This window comes from Neoarius graeffei, chromosome 19, assembly GCF_027579695.1.
Source record: "Neoarius graeffei isolate fNeoGra1 chromosome 19, fNeoGra1.pri, whole genome shotgun sequence".
Taxonomy (NCBI): Eukaryota; Metazoa; Chordata; class Actinopteri; order Siluriformes; family Ariidae; genus Neoarius; species Neoarius graeffei.
The window spans coordinates 20,548,379-20,573,263 of NC_083587.1; the positions used below are offsets into that span (position 1 = coordinate 20,548,379).

Below are 24,885 nucleotides of genomic sequence, written 5' to 3' on the forward strand. Positions count from 1 at the left end.
TGTGCTCGTGAACTTCTCGCAAAACGCGTCCAAATTTTTGCAGTTTGAACATTCTTGGGCCATGAATGCAACATAAATCCACCTTCTGTCGTGTTGCTGCACCTGCCAGCAACACATCTACGTGGCATGGCGATAAATTAGCTCAAAATGGAGGATCAAGTTGCAGTCGGCTCTGTGTTTTAGTATAGCGGAAATGGCGATGAGCCCGATAGACTTCCTGCGGTAACGTTATGGACATCAAGGTCATTCACTCAGACCGCTACCTACAGGTATATAAATGTTTTTAATCATAAAAATTACTATATTAGATTTATTGTTAGCACTTAAAACTATTCCTGTTCCATTCTTGAGGTCTCAAGGCATTTATAAACGAAAGTGAGGCCACGGCTCTTCGTATCTCCTTTAAGCATTAAAACTTGTTGAATTTTTTTGAGACTGGTTCAAAAGCTTAAAGAAGTTTGAAAATTACAGAACTGAAATGTCCAAGGAAGAATTAAATAAACATCTAAAGTTATTCTATACCTCGGCACGACAACAAGACGGCACTTTCTACAAAAAGCCAAACACTAAAGTTAATTTGCGCAGCCATCGAATGGTGTTTAAGAAGTCCGCATCAGCGAAATTATTTTATCAGACGTTTTGTATAAAGTTTTTATTTACTGAATTTGCAAAAAATGAAAATGCTCCGTTTCTCAAAATCCAGTGAATGTGGAGAGAATAAAACAGTTAATTCCACTCATTCAATCTCATCATACATGGCTTATAGCTAACTCGGTGCTACGCACCTTGTCGGCTATCAGCTCATATACAACTCAATTTCTTGGAATAACTGTTAAATTTAGTGCTGTTATTCACTTCGTTTTCTAATTAAATACAAAAAAAAAATTTCAAATGTCATCCTATTGAGAATATAGTTCATTACACAGGGTCTGTAACACCATTATTTTATACCCTGTGTAGTGAGAATATATTCAGCAAAACTGTAAAATAAAGTTAAAGATGGTCGATATCAATCCAAATCATGCCTTGGAAAATCAAGCAGAAAAAAATAACTTGCTGTGGATATCGATTAATTATAATAGTCAATCAGTTAGTAAAATTCAAATGGAATGCTTATTCGGCTATCCAATTTTCTTTGTTTAAGGAAGCAACACAATTTTCAAATGAACAGCCCTAGTAGTGAATTTGGTTCATTATCTATGCATGTTCATCCGCTTTTATTAATTTACTCAATAAGATTTATAATGTTCTCCAGACGTGCAGCTCTCTGAGCGAGGCTGTTTGTGCCTGAGGCTCCTGCAGGACGCGGATGCTCTCCTCCGTAGTGGGAGCCACAGTCAACTCCAAACCTCCTGGGATTATCTGCGTGATCAGGATCACATACACAGTGCAGACTGCGGTGATGACTGCACATTATGGACCATCTTCAGCTTCCTGGTGTGGGACTGCCTGGCCGAGGCTGTGGAGGAACCCAAGCTGAAGCCCAGTGGTGGCCTGGCTGCGATGCTTCAGCAGCTGCATGGCTGTGCTCAATTGGACACAGCACTCCTGCAGGAGCTGGACCAGTGCTGGAGTGAAGGAGGATCTGAGAACTTGCTCCAGAGTGTAAGGGTTCTGGCACAAATTCTGAGGGACCTGCACCTGCTAGATGCTGGTCTCCATCCATCAGGTCCTGTGGAGGGCTTGTATTCCTGCTGGACCCGACTTCACAGGGTCACATCTTTTCAGGGCGTGCCAGTCCGGGCCATCCGGAAAGTTCTAAACAGTGTGGTGGCTGCCTCTACGCAGCAGGACGCAACTCCTCAAGCTCGCCAGTACAGAGAGGTGTGTGTTTATGTTGCACGACTGTTAGATACAGTGCAAGCAGAAAGGAGCATTAGCAATTTCGAAAGTTCTTCCCTTGCTCAAATCACCCAGCACATCCGTTTTGTTCTCTCTGGACCTGCCTTTAACTCACAGGCCTTTGATGCAGGAGTCTGGAACCGCTTGATGTCGCTGACGGAGTTTAATCCTGCGCAGCTGGGCTTGGGCCCCCTCATGCAGCTGCATCAGGAGACCCTGTCCAACCTTAAGTGCTATCTCCAGCCAAGCGAGTGCCACAGTTTCCACTTCATCGTGGAGTCCGTTCAGATGCTCGGGTCACCACGGCTGATCTCGGTGAACAGCACCAGAGGGGCAGTGGCCATTGATGATGGTGTGGAAGAGGTCTTTTGTTTCAAAGCATCCGAGCCAGCTTCCTTTCTGGTGCGTCTGAACTACCTTGGTTACGAGAAAATCAAAGGGCGCTATGAAGTTCACAAACCTCGTTGTGTGCGCGTTTCCCGGCTCAGCGAGGAAGGATCACGGGCGATTCACAGCTTAGGCGGAGAGGTTTTAGCAGAGGAGGATGATAAAATGTGGATTCGAGAAAGTGGGAGTGGATGGTGGGAGGAACTGCAATGTATAGCGCTGAGATATTCTGTACAGCTCCAGGAACAAGGCTGCTGTTTTATGATCATGACCTCAGAGTCAGAGTGCGAAGTAAAGTTTATATACAGACGAGGGAGGCTGTGGGCCACGCCCCAGACAGGATGTAAGGTGATTTGAGACTGCACTTTAAAGCAGTTCCACGCCCGGATCACAGGGGTTGGGTATCGTTTGGGGTTTTGCCAATACCGGTGCTAAAATGATACTTTGAACATAGTGCTGGTGCCTAAATGGTGCCTGAACCAAAACTTAAAGCATAAAACGATAGCCGACAGAATTAAAGAACGGCTTTTTTTTATTTCTAAGGCAAATCTGAACAAATTAAAAATGATATACATTTAGGCATTTTAACCATGTTTGCGGTAGCTACTAGCTAACCTTAGGCATCTGCTGCCATCAGACCAAGTTAACTAGTAGTGATACTTAAGTTGCCTGTAATGTCTGTTTCAGAGCACCAGAGGGCAAATATTTTGATATTTTATTAAATTGTTTTATTTGCACAATATTATACTCAATTACTTCTAATGAAGACAATTTAATAATGTTCTTTCATTTCAATTTGTTTGCAGGAAAATGGCAATAAAAACACTTGTTTTCAAAATCATTTTGCTGTCGTTGCCAAAACGACACTGACCACATAATATTTAAAGCCAAACAAAACCCAAAAATTAAAAACTCCTTTATATTGACAGGTAATATCCACACAGCACATGTAGATTGTTTATCTTTTAAAATAATACCTCTCTGGGCGCTGCCATCTTACTCTCTCCGAGGTTCAAATAAATATCGGGCTCAGAGTGCAAATTAGGCGAGAGAATTCGAGACTGCGACGTAACTTACCATGTGACTCGCCGAGGCTGAGATCTAGGGTATACATCATTTCAAAATTCACCTTTGTAAAAGTGAATCAAATTCCTGTTGATTCTCATATTTTATTTCTGTGTATTTAAAAAAACAAACAAACAAAAAAAAAAACCACATGGTTACAGAACATTTCTGATTAGATTTTTAGAATTAGAAGCCTTTACTTGTCACAGACATTACAGCACAGTGAAATTCTTTCTCTGCAGTTAACCCTTTGGGGTCTGAGGGTTTTTTCTGGCACTCTAATAATTTTGGCATATTTTGATGATGTCAGTTTCAACAAATCTAAGCAGTATTTTCAAGTCATGACTGTGTTCAGCGCAAGTTCAGCTATAATAATATCTATGTAGTATGTAGATCATGATTGTACTTAAAAAAAACATAAATGAAGATGTTGTAAAAAGCAGTTTTAGAACTGTGTTGGAATGTGTGAAAAAAACATGACCTTACCTTGTGACGAACTGTTTTGATCATTTGAAGTGATTCTGTTCAGTCTTAGGAGTGGTTCAAGCACAAACTCAAATCTGCTCCATTGATTTGGACAATTAACTGGGCATCAAAAAATGTGCGCTATTATTTTGGGAGGCGGCACGGTGGTGTAGTGGTTAGCGCTGTCGCCTCACAGCAAGAAGGTCCGGGTTTGAGCCCCGTGGCCGGCGAGGGCCTTTCTGTGTGGAGTTTGCATGTTCTCCCCGTGTCCGCGTGGGTTTCCTCCGGGTGCTCCGGTTTCCCCCACAGTCCAAAGACATGCAGGTTAGGTTAACTGGTGACTCTAAATTGAGCGTAGGTGTGAATGTGAGTGTGAATGGTTGTCTGTGTCTATGTGTCAGCCCTGTGATGACCTGGCGACTTGTCCAGGGTGTACCCCGCCTTTCGCCTGTAGTCAGCTGGGATAGGCTTCAGCTTGCCTGCGACCCTGTAGAACAGGATAAAGCGGCTACAGATAATGAGATGAGATTATTTTGGGATAAAGAGCTGGCAGTGGGCGGCACGGTGGTGTAGTGGTTAGCGCTGTCGCCTCACAGCAAGAAGGTCCTGGGTTCGAGCCCCGGGGCCGGCGAGGGCCTTTCTGTGTGGAGTTTGCATGTTCTCCCCGTGTCCGCGTGGGTTTCCTCCGGGTGCTCCGGTTTCCCCCACAGTCCAAAGACATGCAGGTTAGGTTAACTGGTGACTCTAAATTGACCGTAGGTGTGAATGTGAGTGTGAATGGTTGTCTGTGTCTATGTGTCAGCCCTGTGATGACCTGGCGACTTGTCCAGGGTGTACCCCGCCTTTCGCCTGTAGTCAGCTGGGATAGGCTCCAGCTTGCCTGCGACCCTGTAGAAGGATAAAGCGGCTAGAGATAATGAGATGAGATGAGATGAGCTGGCAGTGGGTGGGGCAATTCAATGAGAAGAGTAAAAAAAAAAAAAACCTCCATTCCATTCAATGAGAAGAGTGAAAACCCCTCCCACTGCCAACTCTTAATTCAATCAGGTCACATGACCAAAACGGTTCATCACAATGGGTAAGGTAAAGTTTTTACACACATTTCAACACAGTTCTAAAGCTGCTTTTTACAAAAGCTTCATTTATGTTTTTTTTAATTCAATCATGATATACACAGATAATTATTATAGCTGAACTTGTGCTGAACACAGAAAAGTCATGACTTGAAAATACTGCTTAGATTTGTTGAAATTGACATCAAAACATGCCAAAATCATTAGACTGCCAGAAAAAATGAAGAAAGCAAACAAGCACTAGTGCACATTTTATTTACTCAAGAAACACGCAAAGATTATGCACCACACCACATCAACCGATATGCTCATAAGAAATATTTACTCGAGTTGATTTTCGGCTGGATCGAGTCGAAGTTCAGAATGGCACCGCTCATCATCAGCGTCACAGTCCTCAAGATCCGATGAACTGCTGAAATTGAATCGCTATCCTGAATCATTCAAAGTGCCTCCTGAGCATCAAATCCACATGCCATCTCGCAACAACTTTTACTTCCAAACAGGTAGCCTAAACTATGACAGATTTGATCCTGTTTACGGTGGGCGTTCCAACTGTGAAAGCGAAACCAATCGAAACTGAAAGAGTGAAAGTGATTATCATGCCGTTACCATGTGAATAGTCTTTTATGAATGTGTGAGTGCAGGCTCAGTGCTCCGACTCTGGTGTGACTGAGTAAGGTGACAAGTTTTATGTTTCATCTAATTAAAAAAAAAAAATTATTTGGCAGTGGGCACATAGGAAAGTGTAAAGTTTCTATCAATATTTTTATAATGCTCATATGATAAACTCAAAAGATATTAATATAAATACATGACCAACTCATTCTAATCCTGCCAAGCTTCACCAGTGAAGCTCTCGACCCCAGAGTGTTAATCCATCTGAAGCAGTAAACACACACACACACACACCCAGAGCAGTGAGCAGCTGTGCTACAGCGCCTGGGGATTTTTATTATTATTATTTTTTTTATAATTAGAAGACTTTATTTGATGGCTCTGTGTTACTAAGGTAAACAGCTACGTCACAAGCGGATATCCAGTTTGAGTGCAAATGGCCACACCCAGACAAGCCTATTCTTAGCAAGATCGCAAATTTTAAAATGAATAAATTAAGATTTTATTTTTAATTAAAACATGCAGGGGGAGGGGGGCATATCAGGGCATTTGCCATGATTGGTAAATAAACAGTGTTTAGTTTTTGAGTTTTGTTTGGCTTTAAGGCTCCTTTCACATCTGCATTGTTTAGTCCGTTTGAATGGAACCTTGTTGTGTTCTCTCAGTACGGTTCTTGAGGTAGATGTGAACATAAATCACACTCGAACAAAAACAACTGGTCAAATATCATCTGAGCGAGTTGGACTCGGTCCACCTTAAAGTGAACAATTCAACTCTGAATCAACTCACCTGCAGGAAGTGACTCAATCCTGCCATGTATTTTTGGGTTGCATATTTTTTGAAACCTGTGAGCTCAGGCATAAACTGAGCCATTGCACTGAGCTGCTGAAGTACCATGCGTTCTGGATATCTGGAGTGACGAACAAAAAAAATGTTCTCGATGCTCAGGTGACCTTTGTGTACTTAGTAAAAGTTTGTTTACATTTTAACATTGGGGTTTTTTTTTTTGACCAATTACAGTGCTGTTATGGGTTGAAACCCAATTTTCGCACCATGTCAGTGTTGTGAAATTCACTACAAATTTCATGGGACTCTTAAAGGGAAAGTGTTCCAATTTCTGTTACTTTCACCGTTACTGTACATTGTTACAGCCATACAATAAAATGTTTGTCTAAAATTTATTGATGTGCAAAATTATAAACTAAAACAGGGTGACACGAATTAAAGAACGAAAGTAGTGGGTTACTGTAGCATCCCACCAGTCCTCCAGTCAGTCAAGCTATCGAATGTGAGTGGAGAGCGCAAACCAGCCTTCTCCTTTCAGTTTATCCACCTGCACAAAACACAATGATGGACGACATATTTTATTTTGGATCATGCCTTTAGCTTTTAGTACCAAGATTATGTTTTTTAAATGCAAGTGTGGATGCCAAAAAACCACAATAAAATGGAAAGTAATCAATGTTCTTGAGTTTTATTTGTTTGAAATGGAACTAATATTGAAATCCTGCAGCTGCAAACTTTTTGTTGTATAAAACGGTTTAAGTGTATTATTCTAAAAAGTCAGAACATTTCTATGCATCAAGAACATGTCAAACGGCAGACAAAATTGTGGATTTCAGTGCAAGCAGAGCTTCATTATAACGGTTGGTAACAATCTCCTGTGACCCCAGGGGTGAGAATGTGTGTTGTCGTCGTGTGTGAAATGCGTGTACCTGTGGATTAACAGACTGCTTTTGTCTTCCTTCTATATTTTGTGGAGAAACTGCTTCAGCTGACCTGCAGAACAACAGCAATGGTTTAAAACCCTGAACAGCTGCAGAGAAGCAGGCTGCTGAGATTCGCCTTATAGCCTCAGTAGAGCCGTTAGTGTGAATGTGAAGCACCTTCTACTGTTTGTCTTGGCGTGAGAGGACTCGGCTCTTTCAGGTACAGACACGCATACTTCAGGAGTCCGCCTTCCAATAACTGCAGGGGGAAAAAAAAAGTTTATTTTCACATTTGTCAGTTATTTAATTACAGTTAAAGAAATTACAACCAAACAAAATTATATTCATCATTAAAAGAATCAGTAAACTCAACTTGGACCTAATGTGTTCTGTCATTTCAAACTCTACACACTTAATTGTACACCTTTAAACAATCTACATGAAGTAAATCAATATCAAGAAGTGCCGTTGGATTTACAGTTAAGTCCATATATATTTGGACACTGACACAAATTTTGTTTTTTTACCTGTTTACTGAAACGTATTCAAGTTATAATTATATAATGGACATGGACATAAAGTCCAGACTTTCAGCTTTCATTTGAGGGTATCCACATTAAAATTGGATGAAGGGTTTAGGAGTTTCAGCTCTTTAACATGTGCCACCCTGTTTTTAAAGGGACCAAAAGTAATTGGACAATTGACTCAAAGGCTATTTCATGGGCAGGTGTGGGCAATTCCTTCGTTATGTCATTCTCAGTTAAGCAGATAAAAGGCCTGGAGTTGACTTGAGGTGTGGTGCTTGCATTTGGAAGATTTTGCTGTGAAGAAAACATGCAGTCAAAGGAGCTCTCCATGCAGGTGAAACAAGCCATCCTTAAGCTGCGAAAACAGAAAAAACCCATCCGAGAAATTGCTACAATATTAGGAGTGGCAAAATCTACAGTTTGGTACATCCTGAGAAAGAAAGCACTGGTGAACTCATCAATGCAAAAAGTCCTGGACGCTCACAGAAGACAACAGTAGTGGATGATCGCAGAATAATTTCCATGGTGAAGAGAAACCCCTTCACAACAGCCAACCAAGTGAACAACACTCTCCAGGAGGTAGGCGTATCAATATCCAGATCTACCATAAAGAGAAGACTGCAGGAAAGTAAATACAGAGGGTTCACTGCACGGTGCAAGCCACTCATAAGCCTCAAGAATAAAAAGGCTAGATTGGACTTTGCTAAAAACATCTAAAAAAGCCAGCACAGTTCTGGAAGAACATTCTTTGGACAGATGAAACCAAGATCAACCTCTACCAGAATGATGGAAAGAAAAAAGTATGGCGAAGGCGTGGTACAGCTCATGATCCAAAGCATACCACATCATCTGTAAAACACGGCGGAGGCAGTGTGATGGCTTGGGCATGCATGGCTGCCAGTGGCACTGGGTCACTAGTGTTTATTGATGATGTGACACAGGACAGAAGCAGCCGGATGAATTCTGAGGTATTCAGAGACGTACTGTGTGCTCAAATCCAGCCAAATGCAGCCAAACTGATTGGTCGGCGTTTCATAATACAGATGGCCAATGACCCAAAACATAAAGCCAAAGCAACCCAGGAGTTTATTAAAGCAAAGAAGTGGAATATTCTTGAATGGCCAAGTCAGTCACCTGATCTCAACCCAATTGAGCATGCATTTCACTTGTTAAAGACTAAACTTCAGACAGAAAGGCCCACAAACAAACAGCAACTGAAAACCGCTGCAGTAAAGGCCTGGCAGAGCATTAAAAAGGAGGAAACACAGCATCTGGTGATGTCCATGAGTTCAAGACTTCAGGCAGTCATTGCCAACAAAGGGTTTTCAACCAAGTATTAGAAATGAACATTTTATTTACAATTATTTAATTTGTCCAATTACTTTTGAGCCCCTGAAATGAAAAGATTGTATTTAAAAAATGCTTTAGTTCCTCACATTTTTATGCAATCATTTTGTTCAACCCACTGAATTAAAGCTGAAAGTCTGAACTTCAACTGCATCTGAATTGTTTTGTTCAAAATCCATTGTGGTAATGTACAGAACCAAAATTAGAAAAATGTCTCTGTCCAAATATTTATGGACCTAACTGTACATTACAAAATCTAAAAGGTGTTTCTGATAACAAAACATTTAAGAACAACTTAACACTGAATAAAGAACCTCAAATTTCAGTATTACTCGGTCTGGGAGCAGTTTCAAAAAGAAAACATAGTATTCTTTGATCAAAACCTGGTACTTGTTAATGGCTGTGAAACACACACACCTGTGTGAGGGCTGGTGGAGTGTGGGGGTATTGGGGAGATGGAGGGAGAGGCGCTGTGAGATGTGTTCTGTCTCTGCTGTTCAATAAGCTCCAGCAGTTTCGCTCTGGCTGCTGCGCTCTGTCTGTTCAGCTGCTCAAGTCTGTCCTCCATGAGCCTCACCGAGTCATCGTCCACACCCCGCTGAAATTATACAGTTGGGATTGTCCCTGACTTGAGTTTTAGACATGTTAATACACACATAAGTCGATAAAGTCTGTGGAAAGCATAACCCACATTACTTACAGTTGCAATCAGAAATATTTAACCCCCTCACCTCAAAAGACATTATAGTGATGTGGATGAAAGATAATGAAAATGACAAAAAAAACTCAAACAATAAAAAATATTTATCAATACATGAGTTATTTTGACAACAGAAGTTGCCTTAACATTGAAGTTCAAATGAAGATGTAAATCTTTTAAACACGTGCACTATTATTCAACCCCCAGCTTCAGTACTTTGTGGAGCATCCTTTAGCTTTTGTTTCGGTAAGTGCTGACAAGCTTCTTTCACCTCTTGATTGGAATCCTTGCCCATTCTTCATGTGCAAAAGCCTCTAGCTCAGTGATGTTTGATGGTTTCCGTGCTGCAACTGCCTTCTTTAAATCCCACCAAAGATTTTCAATCGGATTTAAATCTGGTGACTGAGAAGGCCACTCCAGGACGTTCCAGGATCTTTTTCTCAACCAAGCTTTGGTTGACTTGGAGGTGTGCTTGGGATCGTTGTTTTGCTGGAATGTCCATTGATCACCAAGGTTTAATTTGTCAACAGAAGGCATCACGTTCCTCTTTAAAATGGCCTGGTATTTCTGGGAATCCATGATGCCAGGTACACGATCAAGATTGCCAGTTCCTGCCACAGAAAAACAGCCCCACATCATCAATGACCCACCTCCATGCTTGACTGTGCGGATGGTATTCTTCTGGTCCTAAGCCTGCCCTTTCGCATGCCAGACATACCGCTGGTCCATATGTCCAAACAGTTCCAGTTTGGTTTCATCAGTCCATAGAACTGTCTCCCAAAACTCTGTAGTCTTATCCAAATTCCTCCTGGCATATTCTAGTCGACTTTTGATGTTCCTTGTGGTCAAGAGTGGAGGGCGTCTTGGAGTCCGGCCATGAAATCCTTGTTTATTCAGTGCACATATTATAGTTGCCACTGAAGCATTTGTACCAGCCTTCATCATGTCATCCTGTAGGTGTCTTGCACTCACATGGGGTTTTTTCTTAGTTGTCCTGACTAAGTGGCTAAGGGCCCTTGATGAAATTTTGGGCTTTTTTCCACGGCCAGGCAGGTTTGCAGCTGTTCTATAAATTTTAAACTTCCTTATAATGCTCCTAATGGTGTCTCTTGGAATGTTAAATTTTTTGGAAATCTTCTTATACCCAAGACTCTTTAGGTGTGATGAAATAATCTCCTCTCAGCTTTTGTGGAAGCTCCTTTGTCTTTCCCATGACTGCAACTGACCTTAAATACTTTCATGGGTGGGGTTTATACTGTATATGCATCACAGTTGAAGCAAATGGAGGATCATTATAGGAGTTCCCAAAGGCTTAATTATGTTTCAACTCCACTTTAGGCCATAAAAACTGTCAGAAAGCTTTAAAAACAACATTATTATATAAGGGTCGAATAATTGTGACATGGCTATCTTAACAAAATATGCTGTTATACACAAATACATCATCACGCATTTTCTGTGTTGATTTTATGACTCACTCAACTCAAAGAAGTCATCCAAAGCAGAATCTTGCTCTTTGAAAAAACTTTAACTGATCTTTGGGGGGGGCGGCACAGTGGTGTAGTGGTTAGCGCTGTCGCCTCACAGCAAGAAGATCCGGGTTCGAGCCCCGTGGCCGGCGAGGGCCTTTCTGTGCGGAGTTTGCATGTTCTCCCCGTGTCCGCGTGGGTTTCCTCCGGGTGCTCCGGTTTCCCCCACAGTCCAAAGACATGCAGGTTAGGTTAACTGGTGACTCTAAATTGAGCGTAGGTGTGAATGTGAGTGTGAATGGTTGTCTGTGTCTATGTGTCAGCCCTGTGATGACCTGGCGACTTGTCCAGGGTGTACCCTGCCTTTCGCCCGTAGTCAGCTGGGATAGGCTCCAGCTTGCCTGCGACCCTGTAGAACAGGATAAAGCGGCTAGAGATAATGAGATGAGATGAGATGATCTTTGGGGGGTTGAATATTTCTGATTGCAATTGTAAGTTTAAAAAAAATTCCCTGCCCGAGGGAACATCTTGATTATAATGCACCATGAAAAATGTAATGGCGTTTTTAAAATGCTGGCAATGGAAATAGCAATTATCAGTAATATCGTTCATGTATACTCCAGTTTTTAGGTAGATGAATGAAATGTTCTTATCATTAAAACCTTTTTGAATAAATACTATTATTCTATCCACATTCACTGGATATGAGCAAATCGCACACGCCGATAGCCTAGTAGTAGAGTGGCCAATCAGCTCATGTACCATGAGTAGAGAAAAACAAAATGGCGGCGCGTGTTGCTCAACCAACTGAGGACGAAATAAAAATTCTACTCAAAGTATTTGATCGTAAAAACTTTTTTTCCAAGAATTATTATCACATTTTTCCCAAACTGCGACTGTTATTTCGGTGGTTTGTTTACATTCTAAGCGGAAATGATTTTGTCAGACGTTTTGTATAAAGTTTTTATTTATTGAATTTGCAAAAATTAAAAAAATTACTCTGTTTCTCAAAATCCAGTTAATATGGATAGAATAAAACAGTTATTCCACTCAATCTCGTCATACACGGCTCATAGCCGTCTCGGGGCTACGCGCCTCGTCGGCTATCAGCTCACGTACGACTCGATTTTGTGGAATAACTGTTAAATGTAGCATCACATGACGTGATTTTCATCACCAGCCTTTCCAATAACAAATTAACAAAAGTTCGTTTTTCTGGAAAATAACATGACGTCTGTATATTAAATGGGAAACTCTGGAACATTAAAAGAGCACTTCCTTGTAGTTTCATGCAATCCATTGCTTTATTTTTATTAAATATTGATGGTTACTGCATTTAACATTCGTTTTTATCCACAGACTTGCTCTGAGAGAGAAAAAGTACGTTTTCTCAAAAGCAGGTGCTAGTAGAAAACTTTGCAAACATTTTTAACAAATTAATTATTTCATGTGCTTTTTTTGTATAGAGTGTAGATTGAAAATAAAACTTCACACAAAATTAATCATATTAAATATTTCTAAGGATTAGGACGAATCAAGTTTTACAATACTGAGTAACGTCACCTGTTGTGTGGGCTGGGGTCCAGCAGGGGGCGACGAACGGGTGTCTGAGCACTGCGTGGGAGAGGCATGGTTGTCCCTGAGCCGAGTCCGGATCACTGCGTTCTGAGAGGTTGACTCCGCTATCTGCTCCAGCATGGCACCCTGGGATAGCTGGTTCAGCAGCGGGGCAGGACGAGGCAGGATGCTCTCGGGCAGGCTAGCGAATGAGGACGGAGTGCACGAGATATCCGACTCTTCTCCTGACTGGCTGCCTGGTGTGTGAGAGCCCTCGAAGTGCAAAGATCTGGTGCGTGCTGTCGGGAGGTGAATCATTTCAACATTCTGATTTGCTTCTGATGAATCGTTTGTGCTTCATGATCATTATAATAAAAATATACATGTTACAAATTTTGCTTGAGAATTTTCAGCACACGGCCCATTTACACCATCTTAGAGACTCACCTGTAGGTGGCGCTCTGCTGTCTCTCTGCTGTGGAGGAGAGAGTAACACCACAGGAGAGATCAGGGCTGGCTCCTCTTGGTCTCTCTCAGCAGTTACAGGCTGGAGGCTTCCACCTGTAAAGGGGACACACACACACACACACACACGCGCATGCACACACACACACAGAGCAGAAATGTATTCACTGGTGATTAAATGAGGGCTATGATGGATTAGACCAGTGTGCAGCCGACTGTCCTGAAGTTACACTACAACATTTTAACAACCATTTTCATCTTTTATGTGTAAAAGAACTATAAATTATAAACCCCACTTTTTATTTAAAAATGCATCAAAGTCAGACGCATTATTTTTTTGTAAATCAAACTTTCATGTCGGGTCATGTCATGTGCTTAGCTTCGCACCAGCTTGGTTAACAAATTAGCAAAGCAAGTTACTTGTACTGGTGGTGTATTTTTCTTCTTAAAGTGCCATTCCACCATTGGATGTATTCTTTGGCATAAAATACAATAGAGAAATCTTTTAGCTTCAAAATGATATATCAAACATAATTTTTTGACAACGACAAGTATATTAATTTTGCGACCAAAGTCACCTACCCTTTTAATTTCTGCGCGTGATGTCATCGGCAGGTTCCCCTTCTTGTGTACCGTGTGACGTGGCACATATTATCAGCAATGGCGGATAGAACGCGATAAAAATAATACCAATAAATCTAGCTAATACCAATAAATCTAGCTAACTGAAAGATTAACTAAATTTTTCGCAATTTTTTTGGCCCCCATATACGAGGAGAAATGACTCTCTCACTTTGGGGGTTTCCTGGTCTAAAAATAGACCGACACGTGGTACACAAGAAGGGGAACCTGCCGATGACATCACGTTTCACTACCGCGCGGAAATTAAAAGGGTAGGTGACTTTGGTCGCAAAATTAATATACTTGTCGTTGTCAAAAAAGTATGTTTGATATATCATTTTGAAGCCAAAAGATTTCTCTGTCTAGTCATGTTGTCATAAAATGTATTGTATTTTATGCCAAAGAATACATCCAATGGTGGAATGGCACTTTAAGGTTTCTGTGTATGTTTAATGAGATGAAACCACAGGTGAACGTTTCTCGTCCGTTTTCCTTCACTAAAAAGTAAACAACTGCAGGCAGAAACTAAAGTTATAAACAAGGAAGTGAAAATTTTTTTTAAAAAAATGTAGGACAGCATGTGCCACAGAACTGGTCTGCAAGTTTTTAAGCCAATCCTTGGGATTTACAGCATCATACCTAAATTTGTATAGAATTGAGAAATTCTCAGCTCAGTTGCTGCTTTGTGATTAATACTGGCCCAGTGATGTATCTGTAAGCTACTCGTGTATGCTGTAAAGCTAAGACGGATAGCGTGTGATAACCCATACTTGGTGCGTTTTCCTCTTCGCGCCGTGTGTCTACATTTTTTCCCAGTTCTCCCATTGCAAGGATCACCATATCCAGCCGCTGTTCGAGTTCGGCTATCCGTTCCTGCAGACTCGCCTGTACAACACCACCATAACACTCAACTGGACAATTCAGTGCATATGGCCATAAAAGAGTAACGAGGGCACACACACACAAAAAAAAGAGGAGAACTTTGGGAGGACAGCTGACCTGTAGGACGCCACTTTCCTCTCTCAGTGCGAGACACTCCGCTGTGAGGGCATCAATCAGGCTTCTCTGCTCCTTCATCTCCTCTTCCATCCTCCTCCTCACCTGGGCCTCCTTCTCCGTCTGAAAGACCAAATACATGATACACTCAGCAGAAAACATCATCAGAGATCATACTGTTCATTCAGTGCTGATGTATTTCTCCTCACTCGTCTCAGATGACCGACGATGCGTCCTAGAGCACTAACAAGAGCCACAGAGAAGCCAGTAAGGCCGCGGCCATGCTGAAGCTCTGGTTGCTCCGAGGGTACATGAAGCTCCTGTGACTCCAAGCAGGCCAGTTCAGTCTCCACCTGAGCCAGCATGTCCTGCAGCAGCTCCAGGCTCGACTGGTTAGCGCTCTGAGAACTAAAGCCTGAGGCTTCAGGAGAGCGCCCTCTGGTGGTTCTGAAAGACCTGCTCTTACCACCTGAAAGACAATTAATAATTATCAGATTATTCAAGTGGACATGTAAACCCACTAGCCTGGGCACCAATTACAAACGGATATACTTTACTCATTCAACAGTCAGAGGACGTTTAAAAAAAAAAAAAACCCTGTACTTCCTGTTGACTTTCGAAAAGAAACTTCTCTCTGTTTAAGCATGTTGCTCCCTTTGGTTCATGTATTTCTCTATGAACATTCAGGGGTAAAAGCATCAGCTTATGCAACGTTACCAGAATGAGATGGAGACAATTCAGGATTGAGGACATGATTGATGAGAGCGGTGGACTGGTCTGCCTCGGACCGAGACTGCCTCGACTTTAGACGCTGCACAGCCAGGGTTGCGTTCAGAGCTTTCCGGAATAAGCCGAGAAAAATAAGAGAAAGATTTGTAAAACTTCTCAGGGACTCCAAAAAGATTTTATTGACAGGAAGTGTTTTTACCTGCATGGTCCTCGGAGTTTGTTGCGTTAGAGGGAGTCTGAGGCACATTCTGCTGCTGCGGTTGCTGAACTGTTCTCCGAACAGCAGGCTTTAGTTTACACGTTTTTCTCTTTGACCTACGAAACAGTGCACGAAGCTAATAATCTACTGCCAGGCTAGTTGTCTTATTAATCTGTCATAACACCTCCTCAATAGAGCATATTAGTGACGAATACGGACCTGCAGATCTCACTGTCGAAGCTGATCGAGACATCCTGAAAATCTTCCTTGTGCTCTGCTGCAGAATCATCCACTTCATTTAAAGCCTGAAGAAATAAGATTTTATGTTAGAAGACCATGTTATTCACTTAGGCAGTTAGGACCAAGTTGTATACACACACACACACACACACGATTGCTATTTCACTTCTCACATAAACCTATGCAGTTTTTAATATGGACGCTTCATGTAAAATTTAGCATTTACGGAATGATTCATCGTCAATTTTCAGCACTCAGAGTCACAGCTTCATAAATGAAAAGTTTAAGTGATTTCTCAGTAACACAAGCAGTGGGTTGTTGTTGTTGGGTTTTTTTTTTTTTGTCTTACTCCCTTCATGAGAGAGAGAAATGAGAGGCTAGTGATGGAATGACTCTTTTTATACCTGCTATACAGATGTTCCATATCATTCAATGCAACTATAAACGGATAAAAAGTAAATACACTTTATCATCGCTAAACTACAAGAGGAAAAAAAAAAAAAAAAACACTCCGGGTCGTCCTGATACATGAAAATAATCATTTATAATAGAGGTGGTAACATTCACTCCACTGCATCGCATCACCCGGTCCATGATTATTTTCCTAGAACAGCATGCCTCCAAGTGTTTTATGCTAAATACAGTATGTATGAAGTCTTTGCTACCTCGAAAACAAATCTCCAGAATGAAAGAATTTCACCCCACTTGGACGTCTGAACTTCGAAGGCACTCAGTACCTGTTGGTCCATCACGGACTGGCTGAGCGGGGACAGCTGTGTTGGTGGATCCGGTTTCTGCGGCACAGGAAGTTCAGAATCCGACTCGCAGTCAGGCGCCATGGTAACACTCGGAAAGCCTGGAACAAAACCGCACACCACATAGACAAAGTGAAGAGAATAAACTTCAAAGACAGGAGTAAGTATAGTGTGGAAATAACGCTATACCTTTCTGTCTGCGAGGCGTGTCACCAAACAGATCTTTCACCACCGCCAGTGCTCTGTCAGACCGTGCGAGAACATCCTGCAGCTCACAGTGATCTGAGAACACCTACATAAACACAAACACGCCTCATGTAACAGCATGATGTATTTCAAAAGCCTCTAAAAGAGCCTATAAAGAGAAAGTGGCTGCTAAAATAATCTGAGCTTTTCTTACGTCAGTGACATGAGAATATTATCAAGTGCTAATAGCGTGAACAACAGCCTAAATTGCCAGATGATGATCTGACCTTCATTCCAAACCCAAATCAGACCAGTCAAATTCTAAATAAAGGCCAATATCCATCTCTTGATAACTGAAACATGTGCTGCTCACCTTATTTACACAAAGGGAATCATTTTCGGTGTGTGGGATCAACTCCAAGGTTTGGTTTGGGAGATGGCTCTTGGGTTTCAAAGCCTAGAATCAGTGAACCGACTTGTGTTTGGATCGACCGCGAACACCTTGACGACTTGACACACAACAGATCTCAAAAATTCATAGTGTGTATGTATGTAGCTACTTAGGAGCTGTTTGATTCGAACAGCTTTGTGTGACGGTGTGTGCGCCTCATTACATAGAGCAAATAATCAAAAATGAAATTTGCTGTTTATCAAATTTGATCAGTTTTGCCAATTAGTTGATGCAGCTCTGCTTACGTCCCTGAAAATAAAAGATTATCCATGTTCAAGATTGCAAAGAAAGCAGTGATTTTTTTTTGTGATGGGATATTAAGTTTAGGGAAATGTTAAAATACAGCTGAGGAGAAAAACAACAGCGATAGATGATTTTTTATATACATCTCACACACATACACACTATGAATTTTTAAGATCTGTTGTGTGTCAAGTCGTCAAGGTGCTCACGGTACCAGCTACTTTAATAGGAACTTGTTCTTGATTCTAAGGTTCCTGTTCTTGGCTGCAGGAGCGGAACCCGATGTGTTGTTCTGCTGTTGCATGCTGAGATGCTTTTCTGCTCACCGTGGTTGTAAAGAGTGATTATATGAGTTACTATATCCTTCCTGGCAAAAAGGCTCGAACCAATCTGGCCATTTTCCTCTGACCTCTCTTATCAACAGGGTGTTTGTTTTCACCCACAGAACTGTCACTCACTCAGTGTTTTTTTTGTTTTTCGCACCGTTCTGTGTAAACTCTAGAGACTGTTGTGTGTGAAAACCCCAGGAAGGACATCAGCAGTTTCTGAAATACTCAAACCAGTCCATCTGGCTCAAACCACCACCCATACCACAGTGAAAGAAAGTCACACTTTGAGATCACAGTAATTTTTCCCGTTCTGATGTTTGAAGTGAACATGAACTGAAGCTCTTGATTCGTATCTGCATGATTGTATGCATTGTGCTGCTGTCAAGGGATCGGCTGATTAGAGAACTGCATCAAACAGCGGGTGGATGCAGGGGTCTTCATAAAGTGGCCAGTGAGTGTGTGTAATTTTATATGTACACACACCTCTCTGAATAATCGCAGTCTGGTCTGGTCCAGTCCAGGAGGGCTGCTTGGCCAGGGCTTTCTCTTTTTCAGCGTTTTCTCCCTCAGCTCCCACTGTGCAGCAGCTCTGTTGCGAGATCGGTGCATTTCATGACGCCTGGACTGAAGAAGGAAACGAGTTTTAACAAACAAAACGCACAAACCGGGATAAAGTTAGTTAATATTCAACTTGAAAATACAAACCTATAACACCAACCATTTGAGTGGATGACGTCAAACCTTCGATGTAACATGAGATTAATGGTTTGACACCATGAGGTCAACTAGTCAGGGAGTATAATGGATTTTGCTTGTTTTACAAATTCTTAAAAAAAAAATATATATATATATATAGTACAAAAAAAAGGTACATAAAAAAAAAAACAGGCCTTGTGTCACACACAAGGGTTATTAGTTTTTATGTTAGCCAGTTGATTTGACATCATGAGGTCAGCTGGTTGGGGAGCGTAATTAGCTAACTAGCTAGCTAAATAAATAAATAAATAGAATGATTGATTAATTGATTTATTAATTAAACAAACTTTATTAAGCACAGGATTTCAAAAGCTGGGTGGCATGGTGGTGTAGTGGTTAGCACTGTCGCCTCACAGCAAGACGGTCCTGGGTTCGAGCCCAGTATGGAGTTTGTATGTTCTCCTTGTGTCTGCGGGAGCAGAAGCAGGAGGTTCTCCGGCTGTTCTCCAGGGTCGTAGCAGGGCAATGATGGACTGAGGGTATTTCTGACGTCATGCCCAGCTCAGAAGGTTGGCCTCTGCGCATGCGCACTCACCACCTTTTTTGGACTTTTTACAGCTCCGCCAGTTGCTGGTGCGAACAAGTGTCATTAGATAACCCTGTGTGGAACCTGTCCTCTTTAGACCCCTAAATATATATATTTTTAAAATTCCTTTATTAGAACTGGGGCAGTGATCTATAGTCTGGTGGTTAAGATTTCATGTAAACTACTTTCAAAGATGTATTTATATAGGCTATAATCAATGTATTATTGTTAGAAGTTTAACTATCAGAAATAATAATAATAATAATAATAAGGTGGGGGCGGCACGGTGGCGTAGTGGTTAGCACTGTCGCCTCACAGCAAGAAGGTCCTGGGTTCGAGCCCCGGGGCCGGCGAGGGCCTTTCTGTGCGGAGTTTGCATGTTCTCCCCGTGTCCGCGTGGGTTTCCTCCGGGTGCTCCGGTTTCCCCCACAGTCCAAAGACATGCAGGTTAGGTTAACTGGTGACTCTAAATTGACCGTAGGTGTGAATGTGAGTGTGAATGGTTGTCTGTGTCTATGTGTCAGCCCTGTGATGACCTGGCGACTTGTCCAGGGTGTACCCCGCCTTTCGCCCGTAGTCAGCTGGGATAGGCTCCAGCTTGCCTGCGACCCTGTAGAAGGATAAAGCGGCTAGAGATAATGTGATGTGTGTGATAATAAGGTGGCACGATGGTGTAGTGGTTAGCACTGTCGCCTCACAGCAAGAAGGTTCTGGGTTCGAGCCCCGTGGCCGGCGAGGGCCTTTCTGTGTGGAGTTTGCATGTTCTCCCCGTGTCCGCATGGGTTTCCTCTGGGTGCTCCGGTTTCCCCCACAGTCCAAAGACATGCAGGTTAGGTTAACTGGTGACTCTAAATTGACCGTAGGTGTGAATGTGAGTGTGAATGGTTGTCTGTGTCTATGTGTCAGCCCTGTGATGACCTGGCGACTTGTCCAGGGTGTACCCCGCCTTTCGCCCGTAGTCAGCTGGGATAGGCTCCAGCTTGCCTGCGACCCTGTAGAAGGATAAAGCGGCTAGAGATAATGAGATGAGATGAGAATTGTAAGTCCGGGCCAGTGATCTATAGCCTGGTGGTTAAGATTTAATGTAAACTACTTTCAAAGATGTATTTATATAGGCTATAATCAATGTATTATTGTTAGAAGTTTAACTATCAGAAATAATAATAATAATAATAATAATAATAAGGTGGCACGATGGTGTAGTGGTTAGCACTGTCGCCTCACAGCAAGAAGGTTCTGGGTTCGAGCCCCGTGGCCGGCGAGGGCCTTTCTGTGCGGAGTTTGCATGTTCTCCCCGTGTCCGCATGGGTTTCCTCCGGGTGCTCCGGTTTCCCCCACAGTCCAAAGACATGCAGGTTAGGTTAACTGGTGACTCTAAATTGAGCGTAGGTGTGAATGTGAGTGTGAATGGTTGTCTGTGTCTATGTGTCAGCCCTGTGATGACCTGGCGACTTGTCCAGGGTGTACCCCGCCTTTCGCCCGTAGTCAGCTGGGATAGGCTCCAGCTTGCCTGCGACCCTGTAGGACAGGATAAAGCGGCTACAGATAATGAGATGAGATAATAATGTGGATCAAAATATTAAAACTTATAGCGATTTGTATTGACAATTGAAACTAAGAAATAGTGTGAAAATTATAATAACTTAGGTGTGAGTACATTAGACAGTTTAGAGTTAATCTAGAACATTTTTAGTTATACACATAACCAATATTCTTTATATTTTATTTCTAAAATGAATGAATGAATTGTATATAAAGTGTGCTAAAGGGATTTGTCCTACCAGTTCCTCAGCTGTAGACTTGTGCACTGACAGGTCACTCACTGTGCTCTGAATGAGGAACAGAAAGAACCAGAATAAGCAAAACGACCAAGATTATATATAATAGATATAATTTATTATTATTTTAATTCTCACTCACCACCCATTCTTTCTTCGGAACTGACACTTTCTTGGTTCTGACTGGTCTTCGGTTAATCCGGACAAACGACATCCTTTACAACATAAAAGCACAACACCAACATGTCAATAACACTGTCACCATGTCAACATGGGGTTTTTATTCAGATAGAAAGATTAACATAGTGCTGAAAAGACGTCAAATTATCTTTAATAATTTAAAAGCGTTATTATTTTAGCGACAAAACTAAGGAAGTTAGTAAGAAGCCCGAGCTTGTCACAGTTAGCTAACTATGCTAAAGAGCTTCTTACTATTTTACTCAGACAAGCTCTAAATCTACTTAATTCATTAAAGACAAAATAAGTAAAGTTAATAGTAAGCTGATAGTATTTACTGAATTATATTATATTATATTATATTATATTGGACTGGATATTTTACCTCTCGGGATATTAAAAGGCAGTCGGTTGGATTTTGTTGCTAAGAACACATCAGTTTTTAAAATCCACCGCCAATCAGCGCGCGCTTCAAAATAAAAGTCCTAAACAGGCGCTTGTTAGCAACATTAGCTTCAACTATTGTACAAAATATTTCTTTAGATTAATCTCCAAAAATTGGATTAAAAACGGTAACTGTTTTTTGTCATATATAGTCGCTCGATTTAAAAAAAACAACAACAACTTCCTATTCCTAAATAAATAAACCTTTATCTTGAGTAAGCGCTTTATCATGGTCAGTGTGTGAAGTGGGAAACCACCCTGCGAGGAACATCAGCATCATTCACACGCATGTTCACATCTGGGGGGAATTTATTGTATTCCACATAACGGCATGTTTTGGGGAGGCGGGAGGAAACCAGTTAACCTGGAGGAAACTCACCCAGACACGGGGTGAATGTGCACAGAAACTCCTCACAAATGTACTTTAGTCCCAGGTCATAAATCAATAACATGCAAACTCCACACAGAAAAGCTCCCGCTGGGATCGAACCCAGAATGTTCATGCTGTGAGGCAACAGTGCTAACCAGAACACCACCCAAATCAAGAAGCACTGCAGTCTAAAGACATTAAGACCTTTGCTTCTGTAACTAACAACGCCAGACTATGTGATATGATTTAGCTCTGCATGGATATCAGCATAATTTTAGTAGGGACATTTTCTTCAGACAAAATCTGCCCCATATTAGGCAGTTGTTCACTTTCAAAGTCTACAATGAGTTGATTCTTTTTGTCCATCAGGTGGTGGTGTTGGACAAGAGGTTACAATCCAGTGCAGCTCCATTTTCCTGCCAATGAACGCTAGGTTGATTTGGTTATTTAATCTAAAACTGGTCTTTCCTTTAACAGGTGAAGCAGAAGTTCTCCATGTAAGGCAAAGCATTTCAGATCCACAGCTTAGATGACCAGAGGTGAGCAGTTTCAATCTCAGGACTTTATCAGTAGTGTGTGAGGCATCTTTTAGAAATTCAGCCCTATCCGTATCTAGTTCTCATCTCATCTCATTATCTCTAGCCGCTTTATCCTGTTCTACAGGGTCGCAGGCAAGCTGGAGCCTATCCCAGCTGACTACGGGCGAAAGGCGGGGTACACCCTGGACAAGTCGCCAGGTCATCACAGGGCTGACACATAGACACAGACAACCATTCACACTCACATTCACACCTACGCTCAATTTAGAGTCACCAGTTAACCTAACCTGCATGTCTTTGGACTGTGGGGGAAACCGGAGCACCCGGAGGAAACCCACGCGGACACGGGGAGAACATGCAAACTCCACACAGGAAGGCCCTAGCCGGCCACGGGGCTCGAACCCGGACCTTCTTGCTGTGAGGCAACAGTGCTAACCACTACACCACCATGCCGCCCCAAGAAGCCTTTATTTGTCACACGTACACTCAAGCACAGACTTAAGCACACAGTGAAATTTAACCTCTGTATTTAACCCATCTGAAGTGGTGAACACACACATGCACACACAAGTGAGCAATGAGCACACGCATATACCCAGAGCAGTGGGCAGCCATGCTACAGTGCCCGGGGAGCAGTTGAGGGTTAGGTGCCCCGCTCAAGGGCACTTCAGCCCAAGGCCACCCCACGTTAACCTAACCTAGTGTCAAATAATTACCATCGGTCCCTTTATTATTGCAGCGTATTTTATTATTGTATTATTTATTATTGTATTTATGAATATGATCCAACTATCCAAGTGGTGGTATTCTCAAGCATGCACATTTTGTTCCTTTAAAGGTGTTCATGGTGGATCTTTAAAGGTTTACTCTAATTATTTTTATAGGTACACTATTCCCATTTCCAGGTGAAAGATACATACAGTCATCATTGTCACCAATGTCAGCTTGAGGCGAACCATGTTTGGTTGATTTGGCCAGAATTGCAGCAGTAGGATGGCCAGTTCCTTTCTGTGCACTCACACACACATTCACACCTACAGGCAATTTAGAGTTGCCAGTTTACCTAACTGCATGTCTTTGGACTGTGGGAGAAACCGAAGCACCCGGAGGAAACCCATGCAGACACGGGGAGAACATGCAAACTCCACACAGAAAGACCTCTGTTGGCCACTAGGCTTGAACCCAGAACCTTCTTGCTGTAAGGCAACAGTGATAACCACTGTGCCGATACATACAGTATTGAAGGTTAAATAAATAAATAAATAAATAAATAAATAAATGCCACCCTATTCAATAAGGAAAGGTACAGTGTAGTACCCATTCTTCTGTGAGTGAACATGCATCAATACTATATTTGATGCACACTAACAAATGTGGTGGTACAGCAGGTACTGTAACACTGCTGCCTCGTAGCTCCAGGACCCTTGATTTGATTCTCAGCTCAGGTTATTGTCTCTGTGCTTGTTATGTTGTGGGTTTTCCCTGGGTTCTCTGGTTTCCTCCTACCTTCCTTAATAATTGGTGACTTAGTGTTGCACTTAGGTGTGAAAATATGTGTGCATGATGCTCAGAGATTAACTTGTGTAACAGTCAAGGTGTATTTGTGTCTTATACCCAGCGTTCCCAGGATGGCTTGTAGGTTCTTGACCTGAATAAACTGGTTACTGAAGATGAATGAATGAATCATAGTCAAGTATGTAGCATTATATTTGTTTATTTATTAGCGTGACCGACATTTATTATTATTATCCATCCATCCATCCGCTTATCCTGTCCTGCAGGGTCACAGGCAAGCTGGAGCCTATCCCAGCTGACTATGGGCGAGAGGCAGGGTACACCCTGGACAAGTCGCCAGGTCATCACAGGGCTGACACAGACAACCATTCACGCTCACACTCACGGTCAATTTAGAGTCACCAGTTAACCTAACCTGCATGTCTTTGGACTGTGGGGGAAACCGGAGCACCCGGAGGAAACCCACGCAGACATGGGGAGAACATGCAAACTCTGCACAGAAAGGCCCTCGCTGGCCACGGGGCTCGAACCCAGGACCTTCTTGCTGTGAGGCGACAGTGCTAACCACTACACCACCATATTATTATTATTTCTGATAGTTAAACTTCTAACAATAACACATTGATTATAGCCTATATAAATACATCTTTGAAAGTAGTTTACATGAAATCTTAACCACCAGGCTATAGATCACTGCCCCAGTTCTAATAAAGGAATTTTAAAAATATATATATTTAGGGGTCTAAAGAGGACAGGTTCCACACAGGGTTATCTAATGACACTTGTTCGCACCAGCAACTGGCGGAGCTG

The 24,885-nt window shown here is 42.1% G+C and overlaps 2 protein-coding genes and 1 long non-coding RNA gene across 6 annotated transcripts in view; 2 read left to right on the forward strand and 1 right to left on the reverse strand.

The window, feature by feature from the left end:
• Nucleotides 1–3,621, forward strand: part of LOC132867099 (uncharacterized) — a 30,275-nt gene extending 26,654 nt beyond the window's left edge. For 3 of the 4 annotated variants that reach the window (XM_060899828.1, XM_060899830.1, XM_060899829.1), the window contains exon 8: nt 1,256–3,621. In XM_060899828.1, the coding sequence (XP_060755811.1) occupies nt 1,256–2,586 (1,331 nt within the window). In that variant the 3' untranslated portion in view covers nt 2,587–3,621. The remainder of the gene's footprint in view (nt 1–1,255) is intronic. The other variant, XM_060899831.1, reaches the window with a different exon arrangement.
• Nucleotides 3,622–4,956: 1,335 nt separating this feature from the next.
• LOC132867102 (uncharacterized) lies at nt 4,957–12,869 on the forward strand. The gene is made up of 3 exons (XR_009650684.1): nt 4,957–7,376; nt 12,559–12,599; nt 12,789–12,869. It is a non-coding gene; the product is annotated as an uncharacterized LOC132867102 (long non-coding RNA).
• Nucleotides 6,612–21,654, reverse strand: spice1 (spindle and centriole associated protein 1). Its single transcript, XM_060899832.1, has 18 exons — nt 21,593–21,654; nt 21,173–21,245; nt 21,034–21,081; nt 18,454–18,594; nt 16,951–17,053; nt 16,744–16,862; nt 15,986–16,071; nt 15,767–15,882; nt 15,556–15,675; nt 15,048–15,307; nt 14,842–14,961; nt 14,613–14,727; nt 13,204–13,317; nt 12,763–13,055; nt 9,448–9,628; nt 7,334–7,415; nt 7,163–7,226; nt 6,612–6,780 (listed from the first exon to the last, which is right to left on the reverse strand). Exons 2-18 carry the CDS (start codon nt 21,242–21,244, stop codon nt 6,727–6,729), a joined length of 2,088 nt encoding a protein of 695 aa, XP_060755815.1. The 5' UTR covers nt 21,245; nt 21,593–21,654; the 3' UTR covers nt 6,612–6,726.
• Nucleotides 21,655–24,885: the final 3,231 nt, after the last annotated feature.